The 20,020-nt window shown below is 34.0% G+C and overlaps 1 protein-coding gene, 1 long non-coding RNA gene and 2 pseudogenes across 2 annotated transcripts; 2 read left to right on the top strand and 2 right to left on the bottom strand.

Annotated features, from left to right (window-relative positions):
- Positions 1–2,704: 2,704 nt before the first annotated feature.
- LOC137721427 (putative wall-associated receptor kinase-like 16) lies at positions 2,705–4,896 on the top strand. The gene is made up of 3 exons (XM_068460518.2): positions 2,705–3,204; positions 3,301–3,460; positions 3,593–4,896. The coding sequence occupies exons 1-3, from the start codon at positions 2,872–2,874 to the stop codon at positions 4,642–4,644; spliced, it is 1,545 nt and encodes a 514-aa protein (XP_068316619.2). The 5' UTR covers positions 2,705–2,871; the 3' UTR covers positions 4,645–4,896.
- A 481-nt stretch (positions 4,897–5,377) lies between these two features.
- Positions 5,378–7,833, bottom strand: LOC137721020 (laccase-15-like; annotated as a pseudogene).
- A 4,815-nt stretch (positions 7,834–12,648) lies between these two features.
- LOC148698913 (wall-associated receptor kinase 5-like) lies at positions 12,649–14,017 on the top strand (annotated as a pseudogene).
- Positions 14,018–17,619: 3,602 nt separating this feature from the next.
- On the bottom strand, positions 17,620–18,630 carry LOC148698912 (uncharacterized). The gene is made up of 2 exons (XR_015966825.1): positions 18,267–18,630; positions 17,620–17,938 (listed from the first exon to the last, which is right to left on the bottom strand). It is a non-coding gene; the product is annotated as an uncharacterized LOC148698912 (long non-coding RNA).
- Between the last annotated feature and the right edge of the window lie 1,390 nt (positions 18,631–20,020).

Here is a 20,020-nt window from a genome sequence, read left to right as displayed (position 1 = left end):
CCATAAGAGTGAAAGTGGTCCTTTTTTAAAAAAATAAAAAAAAACAAAAAACTTAAAAACAAAAAACAAAAAACATTTTAGTCCTTCAAAATGGATGTGGATCTTTGATAGGACTGCGTTGTTAGGACAACTCTCACAAAGAGAGTGATAAATGTGGGGCTGCAAGTGAGATCAAATACAAAGAGTCTCATAATTTTTGAAGTGTCTTATAAATGATGTGATCATAATTTCTTAAGTTTTTTTCTCATTAAAATGGGCATACATGATACCTAAACGAAGGGGTCTTTTGTGTGTCAAGCGGACAAGTGATGTGGCACGATAATCTGTATCCAATAATCTCTCAATAGTACACATAACAATGAAAAAGAAGATAAAGCCAATTATGATTATCGATTAATATACATTGGATCTATCAAATTGTGATTATCAACTATACCATAACGCATTATCGTGTGAGAAACTAAAATACAATAATACATAATGTTTTTGTTGTTGATGTATTATGTAACCACATTGGCATACCTTGTGCAAGCAAAGTCCTATTGTTATATGAGCAAATGGACTTTTGCTCTAAAACACACACACAAAAAGTAAAGATTATACTAAGGAGATCAAAATTTTAAATTAAATCATGTAAACTTAATTTGAGGTTGTTGATTATTAAATTATTAATTAATGTCGATTAACATGCTTATTTCATATTAGTGACACGTTATTTGATTTACAAATTTGGATAAAAATTTTAAATCTCTAACATATTCCAAAAGTAAATTTCTGTTCAATTATTTATCAAATAATATAAAATATTTTGATAAGTTTTCATGTAAATATAATAATTAGCGTGAATGTGAGTACACGGGGAAAAATATGCAGGGTTTTTAGAATTATGACTGAAATTTAAAAATAAAAAAAATAAAAAGAAAGGTGGGGCCGGTCGGTGTGCGTGAATTTGACGCTTGTCGACGCTGCTTTATTGTCATTTGTCAACCTGTGATTGGCCCCTCTTTTTATTGGATTTGAAATTTTTTTTTTTTTTTTTTTTGAAATTTCTTTTTACAGGGTGGAAAGAAGGAATTTTCTTTTTGTTTTCTTCTTTTTTGTTTTTTCAATTTTTCTCCTAAGGTTGAAAGGGATATCTGATCTGGGTTTAACCTCGAGAATCTGCTCGAATATTATTGGATCCGAGTTGGCACTGCTGGCCGCCACTTAAGCGGCACTTATAACTTGGGCTGACACTTTTGGGCTTTTAATACTGGCGACTCATTACTTTACTTGGGTTTTATGAGAAAGGATAAGGGCGTTCCGTTTCAATCAAGCCTCATTTTGGCAGATGTCTCTATTCAAGTAATTCGTTTGTTAAATTGTAGACTTCAGTTATATAATATACATGCATTATTTTTGTAGTAAATATATGTATCTAATGTTCAACATACCTTCATACTACTTCATTCCATATCAAATATTATATGAGCAAAAGTGCACTTGTTTAATCATTTAAACCGAAAAACTCTCTCCCCTATTATGTGGTAATATTTTTCTCATCACTTTGCTAGTTTCCACTACCACTAGACTGAATTTTTTGTACTATTGAAATTGTGATACACCATCATTTGAAATCATCCATGATATCATATTGGATTATAAACCATCATATAATAATGTCTTCTTAGTTATTTTTCGAGATACTCCTACTAAAATAAATTTCTAACATCGTCCTTGCAACTAGTTATGGCATCACTCCCAGCAACCACCGCCTTAGCGCTACTCCAACCAATTAGATCGTCTGAAGCTCATGCTGCCATTTTCGAATCCATAATGGGGGCACGGATTAAAGCCCTCCAAACCGACAAAAATTCTTAGACCCACTCTTTTACAAAATTTGAAATTAGACCATCTGAAGCTCATGTTGTCATGCTCGTCCTCCGTTAAGTTTTTCATCCAAAATTTGAAGCTATTTGCATATCAATATTTAGGCATTTTAACTCTATTTTTTTATCGACATGATTGACCACGTTAAATTCTCAAATATTTCACTTAGCTAAATTTCACGTTAGTGAGCCTAATATATTATTTTAGTGGTTCATCATAAGCTTTTGAAACCAATGCAACATGTTTTTTTTACTAACAAAAATTCCTAGGTCTGAAACCAATCAATTCCCTCATCCTTTAGTGTAAATGTATTTTTGTATAGAAAAAATAAAAAATAACTTATGTGAAAAGGAGGTCAAAAGTCCAAAATAACTTTGAACTCAATTTATTTGGAAATTTAACGAAGTTAAAGTGATATGCCAGAATAATAATTTTGGAATATTGATATGACAATCGCTTAAATTTTAGTTTATAAGACAAATTGTGAATGGCGTATAAGTTCATATGATATTTTAAAATTTCCGTCTATTTTTCAAGTTGCACCTCATGGATTATTTTTGCAAAATATTAGCCAAATTGGAAGTAAGACATATAATTGGGTTCAAAGAAATTAACGAATACTTTGTTTTATTACAAAACAACGAAATTTCATCGTGATAATTAATATAGGCAAATGATTTCGGGTTGAATTGAATTTTTATAAGAATGATCTATTAATCGAGATATACAAAATAAACAGTTTGAAAAAGTTAGTCTGCACAAGGAAGAGACCACGATGGAGCAGGCGTCCTTTAATCACATGCATATAATACTTAAGCTTAACCGTGTCCTCCGAATGAAAAAAGCAAGATATTCAATGCCGCGTGAATGGAAGAAACGAGGAAGGAGGAGCGCAAGTGCATTTGTCAACACACATGGATGGAGACAAGGAGATTGATCCCTCAAAATTTTGTATAAACCACTATTTCAGTTAGAAGCTAGCGGAGACTTGAGAGAAAGAATATGTTAGGAAACATAAAGGGGAAGATAAAAATGGAGATGGAAAGGATGATTCTGAAACTTGGACATCATCTCCTGCGCAAACTCTCTTGGTTCAGCTTAATATCATTGTTTTTGTTGGCGCCGCTATCAGAAGCCAACTCTAACACCAGCTTCGGAACTGCAGGCGTACGCTGGCCTGACATAATAAACTGTAACACTTCCTACAGGCCAATAAATCCGGAACCATTCTCAGGAACAAGTAATCCCGATGGCACCATTCCCTTCGCAAATCTTGATGGCATCTGCAGTGGTTACGCTTACTATGATGATCTGATCTTTCCAGTATATCTTGGGGTAAAATTTCTTGACCTCCTTTGTATAACAATTGAAAAAAATTAACATCAATTTTTTTTTATTTTTTTATAACGAGTCTATATGTATACGTTACAGAACTTTGTTGGTTTAGAAGGAGACACAACGATTAGAGTGAATCGATCAAAATATTATTTTCGCCCTTCAAAAGCAAACCAGGCATATAGTCATGACCATAGGAGAACTGGTAGGCGCTACATCAAACACAAAAAAGTCTTTCCGGTGAAGCTCACTCTAGGTACATCCACAATTAATTCCCCTGCTCTCTCTCTCTAGCATACTTGATAACTTAATACATAAAATTTAATTTGTTTAATTTGCTAGCAGTTGTGATGCATATGTTAGTATATAATTAAAGTTAAACTTGCAGGTGTTGGCATTTTTTGCTTATTTATGTCGCTTGGGATCACTGGGGTTTATTCCAGTGTGAAGAAACGGAAGTTCATTAATCTCAAAGCCAAGTTCTTCCAGCAAAATGGAGGGTTATTGTTAGAGCAGCATATTGCTTCACATGGAAGCACAAAAGTTTTTACAGCCGAGGAGCTAGAGGCGGCCGCTGCCTATTATAACCAGAGTCATAATTTTTGTCTAGGAGAAAGTGCATTAGATTGCAAAGGAGTTTTGTCAGACGGTGCGATTGTAGACATGAGGAAAACAGTAGTGCACGAGGGCCAAATCGAGCGCTTTATCTATGAGATCGTCACCCTTGCCAAAGTTCACCATAAAAATGTGGTGAAGTTCTTGGGCTGCTGCTTAGAGACTGAAGCTCCCATGTTAGTCTATGAATTCCCTTGCAATGGGACCTTGTTCGACTACATTCATCATGCTAACGGCAAGAGTGCATTGCCTTGGCATGTCCTTTTAAAGATAGCCTCAGACTCTGCAACTGCTCTTGCCTATATGCATTCAGCAGTAGACTCGTTGAAACCAATGATCATTCATGGAAATGTCAACTCTTCCAACATACTTTTAACTGATTGTTTTGTGGCCAAAGTCTCCGTTTTTAGTCCTTCAAGGTTGGTCCCGGTCCCCAGTAATGAATCCCAGATGAAGACATTGGTGCAGCAAACACTTGGTTATCTTGATCCGGAATATCTCTATACAGGCCAGTTGACAGATAAGAGCGATGTTTATAGCTTTGGAATTGTATTGTTGGAGCTTCTAACTGGGGAGATGCCATTGTCCTTTCACAGACCAGAAAATCGAAGAATCATAACATCCCATTTCGTTTCTTCTGTAGGACAAAATGACATCTTTCAGATCGTTGTGCCACAACTTGTAAACGAGGGAAACAGAGAGCAACTCAGAGCAGTTGCGGAGCTTGCAAAGAGTTGCCTCCAGTTGAGTAGTGCCGAAAGGCCTGCGATGGAAGAAGTGGCAAGAGAATTGAGGAGGTTGTGTGGCGGCACACATTCTTCCTAAGCCGGCTAGTTCTCGTCAACAATTATTGAGAGTATGAATCCATTGTAGGGGAAGGGAAGCCCCGACTAATAGAATATCTTTCAACAATTACCTACCGGTTAAAACTTTATAGTACAGATTAAGCTGAGTACTAGAAAATCCCTATGAGTTGTTTTAAACAATCCATTGCATATGAAATCTGGCTGGCTGTCAGCAATGTTTCTTTTTCATGAACAAAATATATTTGACAGTTGAACCAATCTTGGAAAATAAGGCCGAGTAAATTTTAATTTTAGTACTAATACAATGCGCATTGGTCGTCATATTTTGATGAAAATTTTCCACTTGTTCTTGCGTAGTCGACCGCCCCCAAATTGGTGATAATACAGATAAAAAAAAAAATCAACAACAAAGTTTTATCTTATTAAGTAAGATCGACTGAAATATATATCCTAGCCAAGACCAATCCAAAGAGTTCCCAGTACAACTTTTCCTACATTCAAGGTATTTTTAGTCATTGCACACAATCAAGCCACTTATTTAAAAATTATCAAACACTTTGACACAACTTTTCTTACTCAAAGCACTTTGGAAATACAATTTATCAAATATTTTGCTACTCTATTTTACAGTTAATTATTTCTACAGCACAACAAAAGTAGTTTTTTTTTAATTTATTTTTTATTATTAATAAAAGCACACCAATACTAAACCATCCCAATTTATTGCCATGGACATAACCAGCTCGAAAGCTTTATAACAATTGTTGGCATGGAGGCATTCCTTGTGGCGGAGGTAACATTTGCGCTCCTAGGCCCTTTCCATTTTTCACCATGAACGCCATCTCCATGCCCCATGACATATGTCGATCAATATGACAGTGCATAAACCAAACACCTACATACAACGACAACAACAAGAACAATTTATCATATGATCCAATTATCATTCATTAATATAACTAATTAGGGCTGGTAAACTAAAATTGGAAACTGAAAACTGATATGGTTATTATCAAATGGCCCTTACATAATATATTTACTAGAGATAACGAGTGTCTTCATTAATTACGTACCAGGATTGTCGGCCTTGAATCTAATGGTAGTCCAACCATTTACAGGGACAACGATGGTGTTCTGAAGAGGAGGATCGACAAGATTATACGTCAAAGGGTCCTTGTCCTTGTCAAAATTCCCAAACCCCCATCCCACAACGTAGAAACTGAATCCATGGAGATGCATCGGATGGTCATCTCCTACCGCTACATTTGTCCCCTGAAGCACAATCTCCACCGTTGAGTTGTACTCCAGTATTTTCACCTCCGTTGCTCGCTTTGGCGTCAGTAGGTACAACGGCAAGTTCTGAGCTGTAAAATTAAACAACAAAGGTGGGTAATTTGGAAAGCGAGTTCCAAATACCCCATTGACATGGTAATAGTAAGCTTGCAGTATGTCAATTGTGGGGTTGACAAAGCTAATGTTGTTGACGCTGGCGGCAAAACGTCTCCCAAGTGGCCCAGCACATGAATTATTCGAGCAGGGTATTAAGTTGACGGAGAGTGTAAAGAACAAGTGAGTTGTTATCTTGTGTGGCACGTCAACGGGGTGGTTTTTATCAGTCAAGCTTTTGAGTTTACTGGTAAAGTGAACCGATGCGTTGGTGTCATTATGGGAAGGAATATTAGGCAAGGCAGTAGGGGCTGAATTAGAATTTTTGTGGTATCGGAGTATGGCAGTGGTGGTTGTGTTGTCATAGGAAACCACAGCCCCGCCAACGTAGGCTTTAGCAGCAATGTAGTAGTTGTTGGGGATTTGGTCAGCATTTAACAAGAGGTCAATGGTTTGGCCGGGAGATATGGTCACATAATCTGTTGAAAATGGCTTGGTGTAGCTAGCATCTGAGCCTACAACTGTGACGTTGTGATTGGCAATGGTGAAAAACATCATCTCTTGCACGGCGGAGTTGATTAGTCTGAGTAGGTAGGTTTTGCCATAATCAACTATGAGCTTGAATGTGTCTAGTTTTGAGCAAGGATAGAGATCGCCAGGTTGACCATTGATGAGGAAAGCACTTGAAGTATTAACGTCCCCTCCGCTCTGAATCGTTTCGTTATAAAGTTGTCCGATATCTTTCTTCCACCACTCTCCTACAATTTTCAAATCAACGATTTGCTGCAAATTAGAATCATGAATTTGGAAATGTTTATATAGAGTTCACTTATGATCGTAAGCTCTTCTACGAGAAATCATTTCTTTAGTACATCGAAATTTTTAATGAAAGTACCAGTAGAAAATGCCCAAAAAAAACCTTTTAACTACCAACGTTGTCACAAGCATTTTTAGTTATTTGGAAGCACTTTAAGCTATTCTATAAGCGGTTTGTGGGTTTGTGGGTTTGAAGTTTGAATTGATTTGCATACCCAAGATGATTGGAAATTCTGCGTGAGGCTTGGGAAAAGGGTAAGTGGCTATTTTCTTGGGGTATATGACTATAGCACCATGGACGGTGGCTCGATCCCACTCGCTGTGAGCATGCCACCATAGAGTCCCTTCTTCAGCGGAAAATATAATTGTTTGGGTAAACGTGGCTCCTGGTTGAATAGGACATTGCGTGATGTATTCAGGACCGTCGGACCATGGATTCCTCTGTTGCTTAACTCCATGCCTAAAATATAGATGGATCATAATTGTACTCGTATCATGAAAATAACTAAAAGCCAGATGAGAGCACATGCATTGTATAAAGTTGATGAATTACCAGTGGATGGTAATGTTACGATTGCCCTTGTTACAGACTTCCACTACGACAGTATACCCAGCATGAGCATACAACGTTGGTCCAGGAAACTGGCCGTTTACATCAAGATGTTCTTTGTGCTACACAATCGTTTGTATGGAGTTTCTTCCACCTAAAATTGATTTTTGCAAACAAACTGAAGATCATGTTTTTTCAAGCCATATTTGTACATGACATGATGTGGCGGTTGATGATCAAATTAATTTTATATTAATTTAAAGAAGAAATCCAACCATCAACTGCACATCATCTAGTTGAGAATTGAACTGCATCGAAAGGAAATGAGCTAATTACCACAAAAGTGTAACGAGGAGGCAAAGCTTGGCAATGGAAGATGCCAACAGTAGACAATAACAAGCCGACTACAAATTTCAAGCTAATTAAAATCTTCACGCTGATCGACGACGACATTGGTGATTCTTTTCCTATGCCTATGACAAATGCAGTTCGCATGATGAGTACAAGGATGGATATATACATATATATATATATAGAGAGAGAGAGAGAGAGAGAGAGAGAGAGAGAGAGAGAGAAAAGCGCTGGAGCCGATGATGCGTAATCGAAAATTAAAAGCTAACAGTTGATGCTATGCTAAGTAAGAAGTGTTGGTAAGTCTACGACATCCCATGTACTTGGAAGTATAATCAGCTCTATGAATATGCAATTGATACAGCCTTTTATTAGTTGATTCTTTCCTGTATTGTTAAACTAGATTATATGTTTTATTTTTTTTATAAAATCTCAGCGGTGTATGTGGTAAAATTTATGGATAACAAAACAAGAAGTTACACCTAGTAAGTGGAAAATATACTTTACTCCTCATAAAACAAGATAAAAAGAGGAGAAAAATTACATAAAAAAGAATGGAGGACATAAACTTTAATGAAAACAAAGAAGATACAAGGAAAAGAGGTGAGAAAATGAAACCTAACCCCTCTAAAATCAACCCTAAAATGTCTAAACGTGCAAAACAAGTTGAACAACACCATAAGGTTAGGGAAAAAAAAAAAGTGAGACAAACCTATATGCCAAGATGCACATTAATTTGAAAAGTGGAAGCCATGCAAGTCAATATAGTCCAAAAACAAAGTAGCATGAGTTGTCGACAGAAGGAAATCATGCCATACCAAAGTTGGAGAAGACAATCCCGTGATAACAAAATTGTCCGCAACATATATGTGAGAGGCATAGAAAATCGTCTTCTAAATGTGGTCAACAGATAGCCATTGGATACAAAGAGGCCAAGGAGGACTAAAATCAGTCGATTAGAGAGCGAAAATAACACTAAAAGAGTCATTTTCCAACCAAAGACAATGCCAGTCTTGCTGATATGCAAACTCTACACCAATAATAATCGTTGATAATTATGCAAAAAAGAGTTGTAACGACCAATCCATTAGCAGAAACTGACCCTGGTTATCCCTTAAAACTCATCCACATGCAACAGGACCAAGGTTTCTTTTAACCAAATCATATGTATTAAGTTTATTCCGGGGAAACCAAGGAGTAGACCAAAGCACCTACCTTCCTGCTTAAGTCCACACACCATACTCCAATCAACAGTTACCAACTTTCGGAACCCAAGTCTCCTGATATAATTCTTTGCACAAGCAAAAAAATGGTTTAAAAGGCAAGTTGGCAATTGATAAATTGAGAAAGTATTGAGAAACAAAATTTGATAAATTGCACCAGTTGAAGTTGTCTAGGCTTCTAGCCATTGAGAAAAGTTTACATTTCCAACCCAAGAGGCGAGCTTTAGCATTAAAAGCTTGAAAGTGAACTCTCATTGGGTTGCTACAAAAAAAATGGGTACTCCAAGATAAGTGAAAGGAACAACACCCCAACGAAAGCCAAGATGTCTCGAAACATGCGCTCTACAATGGGTAGAGGTGAAGTCAAGATAAACAGTACTCTTAGTTGCATTAACAAACTACCCCCATGCACAACCATACTTATCCACGAAATTTTGAAGAGCACGAAAAGATCGAACATTCCCACAACAAAAAAAATAAAAGGATCATCATATATAACATGTGAATAGAAGCAAGCAACAATCCCGTGGAGTTGAAATAGCAGCATCCGTCCAGTAGAGAAAAGCAAAGATAATCCCCTGCTCATAGCCTTCTTTGGTAGATAGAAAAGAAGTGGAGAAAGAGGGTCTCCCTGATGGAGAAATTTTTAGGTGTACCGGGTACACCAAAAAAATTCCGTGTACCCTCACTCATAATGGTTTGATTTTATTTATTTATTGAGGGTACAAAAAGTGAGGGTCCACCATTTATGAGTGAGGGTACACGAAATTTTTTTGGTGTACCCGGTACACCTAAAAATTTCTCCTCCCTGATGTACTCCCTGACAGCAAGAGAAAAACACATGTGATGTGCCGTTTACCAAAATTGAATAAAACATGCACCAGTCCACAAAAATACGAGAAAAACCAAAGCTAAAAAGCATATGGAGAAGAAATTTTCAATTCAAAGTAAATTTTAGCAATATAGACATTTATGCCGACATTACCACCAAAAACATTTTTGTACATAAAATGGAACCCTTCTAAAACTAGCCCAATGCAATCAGAAATACGTCTACCTTTCAAAAATATCACTTGCTAGATAGAAATAATACGAGTGGCAATAAGGCTGAGTCGATCAGCAAGAATTTTAGGAATAATTTTGAACAGAAAGTTAGCAAGAGTAGGGCCGATACTGAGCAATGGTGGCAGTATAATCAGCTAGTTGATTCTTTTCTACATTGTTAAACTAGATTATAGGTCTGTAAATGTAATTTAGAAAATATTGCTATGTATTCCTCTATTAAATTAGGTTATAGATCTTTAAATGTAATTGCAGAAAATACTGCTGTATATATACCTCTATCGATAACAGGGAAAAACATTATGGCAAACATATTCTTTTTCTAGTTGTACAAGAAGTGTTCATTAAACACGTGTGCTTAGTATCTTTACTATAGGATAAATCGACGAATTCGACGAATTCTTCCATTATTTTTAGTTTCATGTAGTCAATGATAGGTTTTGGCATATCAATTTATGAAAAACTTAACGGAGTTAAGATTAGATATCAAAATAATGATTTTAAAAAATTTGGTATGAGCTTAAATTTTAGTTTTTATGACAAATTAAAAAAAGGCATTTAAGTTCATATGACAAATTGAAAAAGACATTTAAGTTCATATGACATTTCAAAAAAAATTCCTTTAAAATATATTAATCTAGACAACCTGTGTATAAATCAAAACTGAGATAGTCTATGAATTCCCTTGCAATGGGACCTTGTTCGACTACATTCATCATGCTAACGGCAAGAGTGCATTGCCTTGGCATGTCCTTTTAAAGTAGCACGAGCTGCCAGTGGAGGGGAATGATACCATACCAAAGTTGGAGACAAGCACATGTTAACAAAATTGTCCGCAACAACATTTCCTTTGGGATATATGTGAGAGGCGTAAAAATTTATCCTCTGAATGCAGTCCACACAGATAAACCATTATGTACAACGAGGCCAATAAGTGTCAAAATAAGTCGATCAAAAAACAGAAATAACCTCAAAACTGAAATATAAATTAACAATTTAAATTAATAATACATGATATGTTGTAGCTTGTTAGTGATAAAACTGCTTGAAAATATTATATTCTCTGCACCAAGGAAGATTCATGACGTGCATTTATATATATATATAATACTAAGCTTAACCGTTGACCTCCGAATAAAAAAGCTAGAGATTTGATGCCGCGTGAAGGGAAGAAACCGGAAGGAGGAGCGCAAGTGAACACATGGATGGAGATAATAATTAAGGAGTTGGTCTCTCAAAACTTTGAGAGAAAGAGCATCCCACGTCAAATTTAAAAAAATAGAAAAGAGTAAGTTAGGAAAAATAAAAGGGAAGATAAAAATGGAGATGGAAGGGATGATTCTGAAACTAGGACATCATCTCCTGCGCAAACTCTCTTTGTTTAGCTCAATATCATTGTTTTTGTTGGCACCATTATCAGAAGCCAACTTTAAGCCCAGCTTCCGAACTGTTAACACTTCCTAAACTATACGGGTTCTTTAGAAAAAGGCCCTTGAGACTCCTATTTTCCAAACAAAAATCCATCTAATATTAAACATTCAAATAACATCCAAATAAAATTCAAATTTCAAATAGAATACCATGTAGACAAATATGTAACTAATTATTATCACATATTTACAACTTATGCCACAAAACCCTAATTATGCCAATAAATATTATTACTCACCCTAATTATGATTAGCAATTAACCCCCTATGAAAATTTTACATTTCTTGTGTGATAAATATTAGGAACATATATATATATATATATATATATATATATATATATATTAAATTAGCCATGTTCATAAACAATTATGGGCACATTTTTCGTATGGAAAAAAAAAAAAAACTCCTTTGTACAATCAGTTATTTTGCATCAAATAATATTGTTTGATAAAAACAATAAAGAACCAATTAATATTATTTATGTTGTAGGTAAATTATTTTACCTAGATTATTACATACATTAGGCATTTTTTGTTTGTTATTATATATGCATGTTAAAAATAATTTATCTATATCTATATGTAAGATATAAGTAAATTAATTTTGAATCAAATAGCATTAATTTTGTAGATAAATTAAAATAGTAGTTCCATTATTTTAGTAAAGTTAAACAATGCCTAAATTATTTCATAAAAATTTAACCAAGACAAATTATCTCCATTAAAATAAAACAGTAGATACATTATTTTCTTATAAGATTAAACAATAGGTAAATTATATTATAGGTACATTATGTTTGTAATAAAAAAAAAGAAATTGAAATTCATAAACAAAAAGTAATAGATATATTATTTTTTAATCAAATTTCCTTTATTTGTAGATGAATTATTTTCATGCATTATTATATATATTGGGCACATTTTACTACTAATATATATGTGTGCAATAATTTACCTATATTATTATATAAAATATAGATAAATTTATTTTGAATCAAAAAACATTTTTTATTTTATAGGTAAATTATTTTGCATGTGTCATTACATACACAAGGCAAATTTATTACTATTACACATGTCCAAATAATTTATTTATATTTTTTAAATATAGATTATCTTATAATGCTCTTTCAGATTTTCATTTGGTAAGAAAATGACAAGATTAAATTAAAATTGTCTAATTTTATGCAAATTTTAAAAACAATGACGAAATCTCAAGGAACGTATAACATTATTAGGGGTATTTTAGGCATCTGAAAAATGCAAAAGGTGTAAAGGCAAACAAAATTAATGAATTTGCTTATGTGGAGCCTAATCATTGGGTTTTATTCAGATAAAAAGATTATATCGGATTTTATGTAAAAAAACTTTAGTTTCAAGGGCTAAAGTTATATTTTCAGTAAAATAATATGGAATTTGATAATGGATTATTATTTGGGAGTATTAACGAAAAACTCGTGGTACTATTCAATTTAACGAAAAAACATATTTTTACACTAAAAAGTCAAACATGGTACTATTCACTTTACTCTTTATTTTGTCCTTATCGTTAAAACTCAAAGTTTTCAAACCATTTTCATTAGTTTTCCTTTATTATTTAACCGTTGATAAACGTGTTCATTTCCTATTTATGATACATCATTTAGTTTACAAATTTTATCTACAAATTTAGTCTTCCAATACTCTTAGCTTCTGAACTCTAAGCCCAGCTTCCGAACTGTAACACTTCTGACAGAACTGCGGGCGTATACTGGCCAACAAATCCACAGAACTCAGACGCTGCAGTTATGATGGCATTTCAAAGACAAACCAGGCATATAATTATCACCATAGGAAAACTGGTAGATGCTACATCAAACACATAAAAGTCTTTCCGGTAAAGCTCATTCTAGGCATGTACGTAAATGAGATCGTCCCTCTTGCCCTTGCAATGGGACCTTGTCCGACTACATTCATCACGCTGACGAGAAGAGTGCATTGCCTTGGCATGCATGTCCTTTTAAAGGTAGCCTCAGAATCTGCAGCTGCTCTTGCTTATATGCATTCTGCAGTTGACTCGTTGAAACCAATTATGATTCATGGAAATGTCAACTCTTCCAACATACTTTTAACTGATTGTTTTGTGCACAATGCCTCTGGTTTTGGTCCTTCGAGGTTGGTCCAGGTCCCTAGTAATGAATCCAGATGAACACATTGGTGCAGCAAACACTTGGTTACCTAGACCCGGAATATATCTGTACAGGCCAGTTGACAGATAAGAGCAATGTTTATAGCTTTGGAATCGTATTGCTGGGGCTTCAAACTGGGGAGATGCCGTTGGCCTTTTAACAGACCAGAAAATCAAAGAATCATAACGTCCCATTTCGTTTCTTCTGTAGAACAAAATGACATCTTTCAGATCGTTGTGGCACAACTTGTAAACGAGGGAAACAGAGAGCAACTCAGAGCAGTTGCGGAGCTTGCAAAGAGTTGCATCAAGTTGAGTAGTGCCGAAAGGCCTGCGAGGGAAGAAGCGGCAATAGAATTGAGGAGGTTGTGTGGCGGCACACATTATTCCTATACTAAAACCTAAACCTGCGTTCACACATTATTCCTATACTAAAACCTAAACCTGCGTTCAGTGTTCACTCAAAGCGAACGGACTAAAATGCCCTTCATTTGGTTTTCCAACATGCGTTTTTTCTATTTGTTGCACAGTTAAATGACGGAATTGCCCTCCTAGGCTACGCGTCCATCAACGCCGGGTCTCCTGCTTCGATTTTGTTGGTTCTTCTTTAGGTTGTCTTGCTGTTGTTGCCTGCTCTTGCCTTGCTTTTCTTTGTGCCTCAAAGCTTCCTCTTTCGCTGCTTTTGATTTTCTCATCTTTCTTTGCCCAAGTGAATTAGCCAGTGTGTTTTTTGTGGTTTAAAGGAATTGGATTCCTAGAAATTTCATTTTTGGCTCGCGTTTTTTGGCGTTTGCTGAAAAAAAAAAAAAAAAAAAAAGGGTTGAAATCGGTATTGTGCGATACGGTTATCGCAGAAATAGAGGTTTTTCTTTGAATCATCAAAGAGGAAGTCTTCTGGATCGCATTTGTTAATATATTTTTTTGTGCATCTCAGTGTGTGATTCGATGTTTTAGATTGGATTTTTGTGGTTTTGAATTTGTGGGTTTTTTTTTTGGCTGCCTGAGAAGATGTTATCCAATGGTTTGATTGAACATTTTTCCTCTTTCTGTTGCAATTTTGCTGTCGATGTGGCCGTTTGTGAGACTTTGTTTTGTCTTGTTTTTCCTCTGTTCAACTTTTGTAAAAGTGAAGTGTTCGTTTTCAATTTTGAGATTGAATTGAAGTGTTTAGAATTTAATTCGAGCAGATTTGGTTTGGTTTCATGACATTTGAGTGTTTGATCTTTACTGCTAGAGTATTAGATGAAATCAAAATTTAGTTTAGAGATTGGAGTGATGGATCTTTAGAATTTTAAAAGTGAGAGATTTCAGAGGACTTGAAAATTCCTGAGAATTCCAGTGGATTTCTGTAAGATTTTTGAGAATTTTTGCTGAATTTGATTTATGATTTTGATAGAGGATCAGCTTCTCTGGGTGGATTTTTATTTTTATTAACGTCTTTCTAAAACTTGGTTGCATGGCATAACCTATAAAACTAAAACTTGGTTCCATGACATAACGTCTCCGAGAACCAGGTCATGCTTGCAACTTTGATATTCTGGCCACCCTTAATCCTTATCCATACTAAATTACTAATCACAAAAGACTGCTGTACTGAATTAACATGGTCGTGATGAAATGTTACTTACCTCGTTCTGTCCAATTAGCGAAAACCTTTTCAAAAGGGTTTTCTTTTGTTATTCTCAAACACCAAGCGCTGCGTTTGTGCATGCAATCAAGACATAAATGGTCAAATCAGATACTTATTCATCTTTTTTTATTAGGATATTTTGATTAATTTCAGTGGTTGTAAGGTAATGATAATACTTAAGTACTGAAACAAGACCCTCTTTCTGTGAAAATCCAAAGCAGATCAGTAATAATTTCCAATGTTAATCATACATGATCATCCTGTACTGCAAATATATATATATATATATATATATAGCTAAATCAGTGGATGGTAATAATAATTTGCTAAATCTTTACGTGTATATATATATATATATATATATATATATGTGTGTGTGTGTGTGTGTATAGCTAAATCTTTTCTCAATCAAAATTTCTTTGGGTTCACACTCTATTCAAAGAAAATCAAATTGTAAACAATTTAAATTCTCAAATGTCAAGGATGTTTGCGTGCACCAATATCTTTTTCACTAGTCAATTTCTTATTTGCTGAATCAATCGTCAGTAAATTAATTGTAAGTCCCAATGTAAGTTTTGCAATCAAACTTATTTTCAAAGTATATCTGCATCATTATTTTCATAACAACTGATTTTGAATGACACAGAATTCTTACTCATAGTCAATTCATCGAATATCTCAAAGTCAAGGTAAACACAGATAAAGATTTATATATATATATATATATATAAATATATATATATATATATATATTTATAGCTAAATCTTTACGTCTAGATATATATATATATATATATATATATATATATATATATATATATATATATATATATATATATATATAGGCCCCTTACCAAGAGGGGTCCCCATTTTTCTAAAAAAATGGAGACACCTTCTTAACCGTTGGATTGGCTTTAATGAAATTGTGTGGTTGAGATTAAAACATAGGTCACACAATCTCAACCACATAATTTCATTGAAGTAAAATCCAACAGTTAAGAGGGTGTTCCTAATTTTAAAAAAAAAAAATGAGATCCCTCTTGTAAAAGGATTCCTATATATCTATATGTATGTATGTATGTATGTATGTATGTATGTATGTAGTGTATGTATGTGTGTACATATATATATATATACATATATATATATATATATATCAAGAGATATGGACCACGTACCACTAATCAATTGGATTTAGATCGTAAGGAAACCGTCAATGCCCATTCTTTGTTTATTATTTTTTAGAGAAAAATTATTATCTATATAATCATTTGCTAATGCAACAATTATTGAATTTGACCTAGCCAGATCAAATCATTTTATATAGTTGCAAAAAATATGTATAAACCATCCTTAATACTATTTGTTGGTCTGTAAATGTGACGTATTGTCAATACCTTTCTTCTTGCTTTTACTTTAAGTATTGTTCGTCAAATGCATGTATAATTAGTCTTTATTAGTTAGAGGGCAGTAAAGAACAAGTGATGAGGTAAACTGTATGGTTGAATAAAGATAATGGGTACATATTTGTTAATTAGGTTTAATGAATGATTGTTTGTTGTGTCAGTGTATTGTAACAAATTTCTTTGGTGTATAGGTATCCCAAAAATTTCAACCCTCTGTCCTGGCTGAAGCCAAATAATTTTTGTTCACAATTGATACAAAGGCAGAAGAAAAGAGGTAAAAATTTGATCAATGGTGTTTCTTTGCTTTCAATTGGTGTTATGTGCTTTTTAATGTTAATTGTTCAAATTATTTACAATTTTGTTTACCCTCTGTTTCATATCTTTATTCCTCATTATCTCGGCTGTCCTACACTCCGCCTCGCAATCTCTTCTATCTCTGCTTTGTGATCCCTTCGATCTCTGCTTCCTCATCTTTTTTATCTCCGCTTCTCGATGTCCTCACTCATGCTGCTCCCAATTTCTCTAACCTTCCACAAGTAATTAAATCTTACTTCTTCTCGACTACCCAGAAGCCAAATATTTGATTTTTCGTTGAGGTTTGTTACTTTACCGAACTTGGTTGTTGATTTGTTGGCTTTCAGTTTTCGAACCAGAGGAGAAAACATGGCTTGTCAAAAATTGAGAAATCAAAGAGTCTTTCAAAGGTTTTAGATTGTACTAGCAACCATTGCCCGCGCGTGATGCTGCGGGATTGAAAAAGTACAATTACTTAATGTGTATGTACATACTATTTACATGCAAAAGTGTTGGTAAACAGCCCTATTGAAAACCTCAAGAAATTTGCAGATAATCAGCCTATTTTGTCCAACCAGAATAAAAAAAAGTTTCTCAACAAATTATCATTTCCAAACCGTCATGAGAGATTACTTCTCATGAGCCCATGTAGAAATTGAATTCATGACCCACCAAAATAAAATCAGATACATCATTATTATTATTATTATTTTTTTGCTACATCAATATTTTTATACTAAAGTAAGAGCGAGTTTGGCTAAGCTACATAATAAGCAGCCTAATTTGGTATCGAATTCGTCATTCATGAGATTCAAATCTAAGATCTTTTACTTTGAATTGATGAGGGATATCACCGGAATACATCATTTAAAATTTAAAAAAGAGAGAAGAGAACCATCTCAACAGCTCCCTTGCCCTTTTTACTTCTTCTTTCCTCAGTTAATTGATTTCAGAATCCCCAATGAATTGATACTCAAAGCCCAGCAGCAGAACAAACTATTCAGAAAATTTCCCAAAACCACAATTCATGCATCATGCTATAATAATACGAAATCAATAACTATGAACAGATTCAAATTCTTAAATATAACAACAATAACTAATCCAACACACAAAACAAAAAAACTCAAGAAATGCACATATCCATGCAATGCAGCAATCAGACTCCCATGCTAATTTGCCAGAAAAGAAAAGCAACTTATGCCATACCCAGGGGGTGCTAATTACCGGAAAACACAGAGATTCCGATTAGCTTTAAAACTCAACCATTTCATACCAAATTCACAACCTAAGCTAATTTTAGGGTGTAGAGTAAGAATATCACGTTCGCCGGACCCAAAAAAGGTTGGAAAGGCCTGAAACCCGTCAGAGAAAACTAAGATCTTCGTCGGAAAAACCCACCGCCACCGCTAGCTGGGTTTATGGAACTCCTCGTTCTAGGGGCAGATTCGAGCATGCAAAACTCGAATGTTATTGTTGGGACTCTCCTGAGTCGAATAGATGTGGTTGCAGGGCCGGCCGCCACCGGAAAACTTATGAAAGTCGCCGGGAACGTCAAACCCAACTGGGTTCGAGGGTTCGGGTGCGGATTAAGATTTTTGGAAGGTATGGTTGTGTTGATTTGGAGAAGGAGATGAAATTGATGATTTTGGGTTTCTCGTTCAAACGGTGAGTCGCAACGGGGCAGCGAGAGGGAAGAGAGAAGAAGAAAAAGAAAAAAATAAATTGTATATATATTTTCTCAGACGTGGCAGAAACGTAATAAAACAAACTTAGCTGGGACAAAATAGGAAGCACACTGTATTTATGAACAGTGAATCAGTTAGTTTTGAGTTTTAGTATATATTAAATTTCTTAATCACGATGTCATTGATTAATCATATATGATCATTACGTCTAGCTATATATAGCTAGATCTTTACGTCTAGATACACACACACGCATATATATATATATATATATAGCTAGATCTTTACGTCTAGATACACACACGCACATATCTATATATATATATATATATATATATATATATATATATAGCTAGATCTTTACGTCTAGATACACACATGCGCGCGCGCGCACACACACACATATATATATATCTTTACGTCTGGATATATATATTTAGAGAGAGAGAGAGAGAGAACTTCTGAGTGTTTGAGTGATGTCTTTCTTTTCAATTTTGATGCTATCTTGTAACATTGAAGTTGAAGATTAATAAATGAGATATTTTGAATGTGGTCCCTAATCTTTAAACATTATTTGATTAAAACCTTAATAGTATTCAAAGTTTGATCAAGGTCCCTTGACTTTGTACACCTTATTATATTACTATTAATATTTATATTTTTATAGTTTTGACATTAATTGTTTGATATTTTATGAGATTTATAATCCTATAAATTTAAAATCCCTCATTATAATACAATTAGAAACGGTTACAATAAAAAAATTCAAATATTTTGATTGAATAAATGAATAAAAACTATGTAAAAATAAGAAATAATAAATGGCAAAAGAATGTATCCATAGTGTTAAAAAAATTGGTACATTTCACATATAACAAAGTGGTACATTAATGAAGAAGAATGGGTACATTATAAACAAATTAGGGTACAAATAAAAGATTAAAAATTATGAGTAAAAATGAATTTTTAAAAATATAAGCGCTAAAAGAAATTAATACATGGGTACAAAATAAAACTAAAAAGAAAATACTACAAATTAAAAAAAAATGTTGCAAATTAAAAGTGGGTACAAACTAAAAATATAAATATATGATACAAAGTTTAGGCATAAAACATAAATAAACCATATGTAATTTTTCTATCATTGATTAAATATACAATGTCACGTGACGGTATACACATGGGTACAAACACAAATAAAACTTTTAAAAAATATGGGCACAAAAAGAAACTAATATATGGGTACAAATTAAAAATGAAAAGAAAATTGGTACAAATTAAAAAATATTTGCAAATTAAAAATAGGTACAAACTAAAAATAAAAATATATGACAAAAAATTTAGCCATAAATATAAATATACTAATTGTACCATTTTTAACACTAAAGGA

The sequence above is a fragment of the Pyrus communis genome, chromosome 1 (genome assembly GCF_041283825.1).
Source record: "Pyrus communis isolate YQ-2024b chromosome 1, ASM4128382v1, whole genome shotgun sequence".
NCBI classification, from domain to species: Eukaryota; Viridiplantae; Streptophyta; class Magnoliopsida; order Rosales; family Rosaceae; genus Pyrus; species Pyrus communis.
Note: the sequence above shows the minus strand (reverse complement) of the source record. Positions and strands in the feature narration are given on the sequence as shown.

Coding starts and splice junctions, on each gene's coding strand:
- LOC137721427 (XM_068460518.2), top strand. CDS start 2,872: ATGTTAGGAAACATAAAGGGGAAGATAAAAATGGAGATGGAAAGGATG. Junction 3,205..3,300: donor TCTTTCCAGTATATCTTGGG/GTAAAATTTCTT, acceptor TATACGTTACAG/AACTTTGTTGGTTTAGAAGG. Junction 3,461..3,592: donor TCCGGTGAAGCTCACTCTAG/GTACATCCACAA, acceptor TTAAACTTGCAG/GTGTTGGCATTTTTTGCTTA.